Genomic DNA, 8,451 nt, shown 5'->3' with positions numbered 1-8,451 from the left:
CTACTGTTGTCTATCTGAAATAAGATGTAGGCCTATCAGGGGCAATTTTTGGGACCTTGTGGGCAGGTTTTGAGTAGTCATTGTGCTTGAAAAAATGACTTGCATTAAATCACCTGACTGTTTGGATGTGTCTGTTGGTAAATGTTTAATTTCTAAGAGATAATGAATAAAAGAGAACATATGACCTTCAAGAATTACTGTGTTAACCACAACCAACATGTTGGATCTCTGTTTAGTTGTCACTGTGTTAACCACAACCAACATGTTGGATCTCTGTTTAGTTGTCACTGTGTTAACCACAACTAACATCTTGGATCTCTGTTTAGTTGTCACTGTGTTAACCACAACCAGCATGTTGGATCTCCGTTTAGTTGTCACTGTGTTAACCACAACCAACATGTTGGATCTCTGTTTAGGGGTCAGTGATCTAAAATGAGTCATTCTGGGGAGAGAAAGGAGAGAAAGGAGGGGGTCCCTGCCTCTAAAATGAGTCTCTCTGGGGAGAGAGAGGAGGGGGTCCCTGCCTCTAAAATGAGTCTCTCTGGGGAACATGACACCAAAACTAAGAGGTGAGCTGACAATATTGTTTAAGAATGTATATTCTAAAATGTTTTTTCAATCAGAAATTATTTCTCATGGTTACATTCTAATAACTAATCTAGATTTTAGGTGTGTATGAAAATGTGTTTTTATGCAAAATGCTATATATCCATTATTTAGCAGGAATGGAATGTTGATATCCTGTATATTAGACTGTGATATGTGGTTGTCTCACCTAGATATCTATATATCCATTATTTAACAGGAATGTTGGTATCCTGTATATCTGACTGTGATATGTGGTTGTCTCACCTAGATATCTATATATCCATTATTTAACAGGAATGTTGGTATCCTGTATATTAGACTGTGATATGTGGTTGTCTCACCTAGATATCTATATATCCATTATTTAACAGGAATGTTGGTATCCTGTATATCTGACTGTGATATGTGGTTGTCTCACCTAGATATCTATATATCCATTATATAACAGGAATGTTGGTATCCTGTATATTAGACTGTGATATGTGGTTGTCTCACCTAGATATCTATATATCCATTATTTAACAGGAATGTTGGTATCCTGTATATCTGACTGTGATATGTGGTTGTCTCACCTAGATATCTATATATCCATTATATAACAGGAATGTTGGTATCCTGTATATCTGACTGTGATATGTGGTTGTCTCACCTAGATATCTATATATCCATTATTTAACAGGAATGTTGGTATCCTGTATATCTGACTGTGATATGTGGTTGTCTCACCTAGATATCTATATATCCATTATATAACAGGAATGTTGGTATCCTGTATATTAGACTGTGATATGTGGTTGTCTCACCTAGATATCTATATATCCATTATTTAACAGGAATGTTGGTATCCTGTATATCTGACTGTGATATGTGGTTGTCTCACCTAGATATCTATATATCCATTATATAACAGGAATGTTGGTATCCTGTATATTAGACTGTGATATGTGGTTGTCTCACCTAGATATCTATATATATCCATTATTTAACAGGAATGTTGGTATCCTGTATATCTGACTGTGATATGTGGTTGTCTCACCTAGATATCTATATATCCATTATATAACAGGAATGTTGGTATCCTGTATATTAGACTGTGATATGTGGTTGTCTCACCTAGATATCTATATATCCATTATTTAACAGGAATGTTGGTATCCTGTATATCTGACTGTGATATGTGGTTGTCTCATCTAGATATCTATATATCCATTATTTAACAGGAATGTTGGTATCCTGTATATTTGACTGTGATATGTGGTTGTCTCACCTAGATATCTATATATCCATTATATAACAGGAATGTTGGTATCCTGTATATCTGACTGTGATATGTGGTTGTCTCACCTAGATATCTATATATCCATTATTTAACAGGAATGTTGGTATCCTGTATATTTGACTGTGATATGTGGTTGTCTCACCTAGATATCTAAATTTGACCCAGTTTCTCACAGCAGGAAAATATCAGCAAATGTGCATTTTTATGTGGATTATAATTGAGGGACATTTTGGGGTTAATCCATTTTTCAAATCTGACATTTCTAAGTGGAAAGTATACACTTTACATGCCTTTATAAAGTCTTGTAGTGGTTTAATAATTGATTTAAACAATAAAAGATAATTTAGCAATGTTTCTGAAAAGTGATATATAACGTTTTGGAATTAAACTCTTCTTCTGTTTCCCCATCTGAGCTCAGAATAGATGAGAGATGTAATGTTTGTCTCTGTTGTGTTGAAGCCCAATCAAGCAGGAGAGACCAGCCTCCCCTGTTCCCAGCTGTGTGTCCATGAAGAGTGACCAGTCTATGAATCATCCTGAGGTGTTTAGAGGGGGAGACTTTTCTACTGAACAAAGGTAAGAAGAACTCATGTGTCCTGGTCAGTGAGTTAAACAGCACCGTCTCTAGTAATTTCCCCTCCCATTTTCCCATTATTTTGTGTTGTTTTTGTTAGGTTCTAATTCTCAGAGTAAAAACTCAACGGACATGTATGAAAGCTTAACCAAGTTTATTCTGAGGGTCAATACAGCTGCATTCAGACAAACATTTTTTCCACAAGTATTTTTAGGCAATTTAGGCACTGCTCCTTCACTCCAATCCTTACATATTATTCGACACGAAGACGTAATAAACCATTGTTTCTCCTTTAAAGGAATCTGACCTCAACTCAAAGCTCCCCACCCATATCACTAGAGCTCATATGACTTCCTCCCGTCCACATTCCACAGCCATCTGGCTCCTATAGATAACCATCTTCTGATGTAAAAACCAGTCTCTATCACCCCTCAGATACTATAGTATTACTTCTGATGTAAAAACTAGTCTCTATCAACCCTCAGATACTATAGTATTACTTCTGATGTAAAAACCAGTCTATATCACCCCTCAGATACAATCCTGCTGAGTATTACAATATTCCAAGATACCTGCTGCTAGGTGTACATAATGTTTTGTTAGTATATCGATAAACTTACACTTGTATTGTTTTCGCTGTAAAGCATCATTTCAAAATCTGAGATGACAGGGTGATTAACAAAAGGCTGTGTTTCGCTATTTTTCACTTGTGATTTCATGAATATGAATATTTTCTAGTAAGATTATTTGACCGTTGCGCTATTCAGCGGTTATTCAGTGCTATTTAGCGTAGTTGATGACAATTATCCCGGATCAATCCTCAACGTGTGTGTGTGTGTGTATGTGTGTGTATGTGTGTGTGTGTGTGTGTGTTTTGTATTTATTTAAACAATTAAAGATCATTTACTTCTGAAAATGGATATATAACGTCATGGAATGAAACTCTTCTTATGTTTCCCCATCTGAGCTCAGAGTAGATGAGAGATGTAATGTTTGTCTCTGTTGTGTTGAAGACCAATCAAGCAGGAGAGACCAGCCTCCCCTGTTCCCAGCTGTGTGTCCATGAAGAGTGACTGGTCTATGATGCAACCTATACAGTTTAGAGAGGGAGACTTTTCTACTGAACAAAGGTAAGAAGAACTCATGGGTCATGGTCAGTGAGTTAAACAACACTGTCTCTAGTCATTTCTCCTCTCACATTTTCCCATTGTTGTTGTTTTCATAATCCATAGGCTCATCCTTTTGTCCATTTTCATTGTCCTAAAACAATATTAAACAAACACAACATTCCCTTTGTGTGTGTATGTGTGTGTGTGTGTGTGTGTGTGTGTGTATGTGTGTGTGTGTGTGTGTGTGTGTGTGTGTGTGTGTGTGTGTGTGTGTGTGTGTGTGTGTGTGTGTGTGTGTGTGCGCTCCCTGGATGAGGAGATGTAATCTCATGTTTTGTCCACAGAAACCAAGAGGAGAGATCAGAGTCAGAGATTCTCAGTGGTCAGTCTTTCCAGATTCATCAAACAGACCTGGCCTCCATATTCAGTGTATGTGGTCCTGTTATGTACATTTGTTTACCTCAAGTAAAGTTGATCTGTCAATCATTCATTAATGTGTTAATGAGAAAGCTTTTCTTCTCTTGCTTATTTTATTTATTTATTTCAGTTGCTTGAAGAGAATATTATGACATTTGTGAAGAACGAGCTGAAGATGTTCAAGAGGATTCTTAGTCCAGAACTCCCAGAAGGCTTTGAGAGTCAGAAGCAGGAAGTGGTGGACACTGAAGATGAGCAGCAGGAGAGCAGTGCCAGAGAGGGGGCTCTGAAGATCACACTGCACGTCCTGAGGAAAATGAACCAGAAGGAGCTTGCTGACACACTGGAGAAAAGTAAGATCTGTCTGCCTCATGTTGAATGGTCTAACTCAATGATATTGTTGGAACCTGAACACAACACCTAGTGACCTCATCAAGTAGCAGCAGGGATGTGTTGTGGTGATTAATTTAGAGAGAGAGAACATTAATAATACCATCAATAATACCAATAATAATATAATCAGTCACACCAGTCTGTAATGCATTATGAAAACATTTATACAGTGAAGAGAATTAATAATTATATTTTTACTTTATAACAGTACAACAATACTGTAGGCATTAAAACAGACTTAATATTAATATCCTCTGTGTTATTTCTAGATTCAGATGAGCTTGCTGTGATTTGCCAACGTGAACTCAAATCTAATCTAAAGAAGAAGTTTCAATGTGTATTTGAGGGGATCGCTAAACAAGGAAACCCAACACTTCTCAATAAGATCTACACAGAGCTCTACATCACAGAGGGTGGAACAGGAGAGGTCAATAATGAACATGAGCTGAGACAGATTGAGACAACAACCAGGAAACAAGCAAGACCAGAGACTGCAATTAAATGTAACGACATCTTCAAACCCTTAACTGGACAAGACAAACGTATCAGAACTGTGCTGACAAAGGGAGTCGCTGGCATTGGAAAAACAGTCTCTGTGCAGAAGTTCATTCTGGACTGGGCTGAAGGAAAAGCAAATCAGGATGTCCAATTTGTTTTTTCATTCCCTTTTCGGGAGCTAAATTTGATGAAAGGGAACAAACACACTTTCATTGAACTTCTTAATCACTTCTCAATGGAAACCAAACAATCAGGAATCTCCATCTACAACAAGTACAAAGTTCTGTTCATCTTTGATGGTCTGGATGAGTGCCGACTGCCCCTAGACTTCCAGAACAACAAGATCTGTTGTGACGTCACAGAGAGAACCTCAGTGGATGTTCTGCTGACAAATCTCATCAAGGGAAATCTGCTTCCCTCTGCTCTCCTCTGGATAACTACCCGACCTGCAGCAGCCAATAAGATCCCTTCAGGGTGTGTTGACCAGGTGACAGAGGTACGAGGATTTAATGACCCACAGAAGGAGGAGTACTTCAGGAAGAGATTCAGTGATGAGGACCTGGCCAGCAGAATCATCTCACACATAAAGACATCAAGGAGCCTCCACATCATGTGCCACATTCCAGTCTTCTGTTGGATTTCTGCAATAGTCCTTGAACTCATGCTGAAAAATAAGAGAGAAGAGATGCCCAAGACTCTGACTGAGATGTACACACACCTTGTGGTGTTTCATACCAAACAGAAGAATGAAAAGTATCTTGGGAATGAAGAGACAGGTCCACACTGGAACAAAGAGAGCATTCTGTCACTGGGCAAATTGGCTTTTCAACAGCTTGTGAAGGGCAATCTGATTTTCTATGAAGAAGACCTGAAAGAGTCTGGCGTTGATGTCAATGAAGCCTCAGTGTACTCAGGATTGTGCACACAGCTCTTTAAAGAGGAATGTGTGCTGTACCAGGACAAGGTGTACTGCTTTGTTCATCTGAGCATTCAGGAGTTTCTGGCTGCTGTATATGTGTTCCTCTCATTCATCAACAACAATGAGAATCTAATGGACAAACCGCAATCAATGTCCAGGACCCTTTCTGCGCTGTTCAGAGACAAGCCTAAAGTTACTGTCTACAAGAATGCTGTGGATAAAGCCTTACAAAGTGAGACGGGAAACCTGGACCTTTTCCTCCGCTTCCTTCTGGGCCTCTCACTGGAGTCCAATCAGAAGCACTTACGAGGTCTACTGACAAAGACCAGAAGCAGCTCACAGACCCATGAAGAAACAGTCAAGTACATCAAGGAGAAGATCAGGGAGAATCCCTCTCCAGAGAGGAGCATCAATCTGTTCCACTGTCTGAATGAACTGAATGACCAGTCTCTAGTGGAGGAGATCCAAAGATACCTGAGATCAGGAAGTCTCTCAAAACCCAACCTGTCACCTGCACAGTGGTCAGCTCTGGTCTTTGTGTTGCTGACTTCAGAAAAGGAGCTGGATGTGTTTGACCTGAAGAAATACTCCAGATCAGAGGAAGGTCTTCTGAGGCTGCTGCCAGTGGTCAAAGCCTCCAGAGCTGCTCTGTGAGTAAATAAAATGACATATAAGAACTAATCATCAGGAAGAAATATTCAATTTAGAGAAAAATATGTATTATAATATGTATATAATATTGTATTGAAAAACATTGATTTTCACATTAGTTCTACATTATGACCATACAATTCTAGGAGATGGAAGATGAATCTATATGTTGTTTGAGAGAATTAACCAAAAGCATCTACCATTGTCCTTCTACACTACTGGTGTTAAATTAACAGTGTGTTTGTGAAGTCATGATGATATCTTTGTCAGGCTGTCAGGCTGTGGAGTCACAGAGGAAGGCTGTGCTTCTCTGGTCTCAGCTCTGGAGTCAAACCCCTCACACCTGAGAGAGCTGGATCTGAGTAACAATGACCTGAAGGATTCAGGAGTGAAGCTGCTCTCTGCTGGACTGGGGAATCCCCACTGTAAACTGGAGACTCTGAGGTCAGTATTCCTGTAGTTGGTCAACAAGTGATAACTGTTCACCAGATCCACATGTGTTTATCAGACACACATAGTCCACACCATATGTGTTTGGACAGTGAAGCTTACAGTTTTAAATGTGGTGTTGTACTCCAGCATTTTGGATTTCAGATATAATGTTTCATAATCTAACATTTTATTTGAGGTTAAAGGTGAGAGGTTTTGTTGTAGCCATTATTTGTTTTATCCATTATTATTCATGATTCATTAATGATCTTTCTCAATCATGGCAGTCACAGGCTTGATGTAGTCATTACGTTCAAAGAATATGGGTCCAGACACACATAGTCCACACCATATGTGTTTGGACAGTGAAGCTTACAGTTTTACATTTGGTGCTTTGCTCCAGCATTTTGGATTTGAGATGGAATGTTTCATAGTAGGTGACAGTACAGAATGTCACCTTTTATTTGAGGTTGATGGTGAGAGGTTAGTATGTTTTGTTGTAGCTTCTGTTATTGGTTATTGTGAGAGGTTAGAATGTTTTGTTGTAGCCTCTGTTATTGGTTATGGTGAGAGGTTAGTATGTTTTGTTGTAGCCTCTGTTATTGGTAATGGTGAGAGGTTAGCATGTTTTGTTGTAGCCTCTGTTATTGGTAATGGTGAGAGGTTAGTATGTTTTGTTGTAGCCTCTGTTATTGGTAATGGTGAGAGGTTAGTATGTTTTGTTGTAGCCTCTGTTATTGGTAATGGTGAGAGGTTAGCATGTTTTGTTGTAGTCTCTGTTATTGGTAATGGTGAGAGGTTAGTATGTTTTGTTGTAGCCTCTGTTATTGGTAATGGTGAGAGGTTATCATGTTTTGTTGTAGCCTCTGTTATTGGTAATGGTGAGAGGTTAGCATGTTTTGTTGTAGTCTCTGTTATTGGTAATGGTGAGAGGTTAGTATGTTTTGTTGTAGCCTCTGTTATTGGTAATGGTGAGAGGTTAACATGTTTTGTTGTATCCTCTGTTATTGGTAATGGTGAGAGGTTAGCATGTTTTGTTGTAGCCTCTGTTATTGGTAATGGTGAGAGGTTAGCATGTTTTGTTGTAGCCTCTGTTATTGGTAATGGTGAGAGGTTAGCATGTTTTGTTGTAGCCTCTGTTATTGGTAATGGTGAGAGGTTAGTATGTTTTGTTGTAGTCTCTGTTATTGGTAATGGTGAGAGGTTAGCATGTTTTGTTGTAGCCTCTGTTATTGGTAATGGTGAGAGGTTAGCATGTTTTGTTGGAGCCTCTGTTATTGGTAATGATGAGAGGTTAGTATTTTTTGTTGTAGTCTCTGTTATTGGTAATGGTGAGAGGTTAACATGTTTTGTTGTAGTCTCTGTTATTGGTAATGGTGAGAGGTTAGTATGTTTTTGTTGTAGTCTCTGTTATTGGTAATGGTGAGAGGTTAGTATGTTTGTTGTAGCCTCTGTTATTTGGTAATGGTGAGAGGTTAGCATGTTTTGTTGTAGCCTCTGTTATTGGTAATGGTGAGAGGTTAGCATGTTTTGGTTTGTAGCCTCTGTTATTGGTAATGGTGAGAGGTTAGTATGTTTTGTTAGCAATACGTAC

General features: G+C 38.7%; 1 protein-coding gene across 2 annotated transcripts in view; it reads left to right on the top strand.

Moving 5' to 3' along the window:
• Nucleotides 1–445: 445 nt before the first annotated feature.
• The window catches only part of LOC135564801 (NLR family CARD domain-containing protein 3-like), a 240,360-nt gene continuing 232,354 nt past the window's right edge, over nucleotides 446–8,451 (top strand). The window contains exons 1-6 of one of the 2 annotated variants that reach the window (XM_065010861.1): nucleotides 446–569; nucleotides 2,327–2,443; nucleotides 3,895–3,979; nucleotides 4,098–4,320; nucleotides 4,630–6,427; nucleotides 6,699–6,872. In XM_065010861.1, the coding sequence (XP_064866933.1) occupies nucleotides 487–569; nucleotides 2,327–2,443; nucleotides 3,895–3,979; nucleotides 4,098–4,320; nucleotides 4,630–6,427; nucleotides 6,699–6,872 (2,480 nt within the window). In that variant the 5' untranslated portion in view covers nucleotides 446–486. Of the gene's footprint in view, nucleotides 570–2,326; nucleotides 2,444–3,454; nucleotides 3,572–3,894; nucleotides 3,980–4,097; nucleotides 4,321–4,629; nucleotides 6,428–6,698; nucleotides 6,873–8,451 lie in introns of both variants that reach the window. The other variant, XM_065010860.1, reaches the window with a different exon arrangement.

Source organism: Oncorhynchus nerka, linkage group LG26, assembly GCF_034236695.1.
Source record: "Oncorhynchus nerka isolate Pitt River linkage group LG26, Oner_Uvic_2.0, whole genome shotgun sequence".
Lineage (NCBI taxonomy): Eukaryota > Metazoa > Chordata > Actinopteri > Salmoniformes > Salmonidae > Oncorhynchus > Oncorhynchus nerka.
Note: the sequence above shows the minus strand (reverse complement) of the source record. Positions and strands in the feature narration are given on the sequence as shown.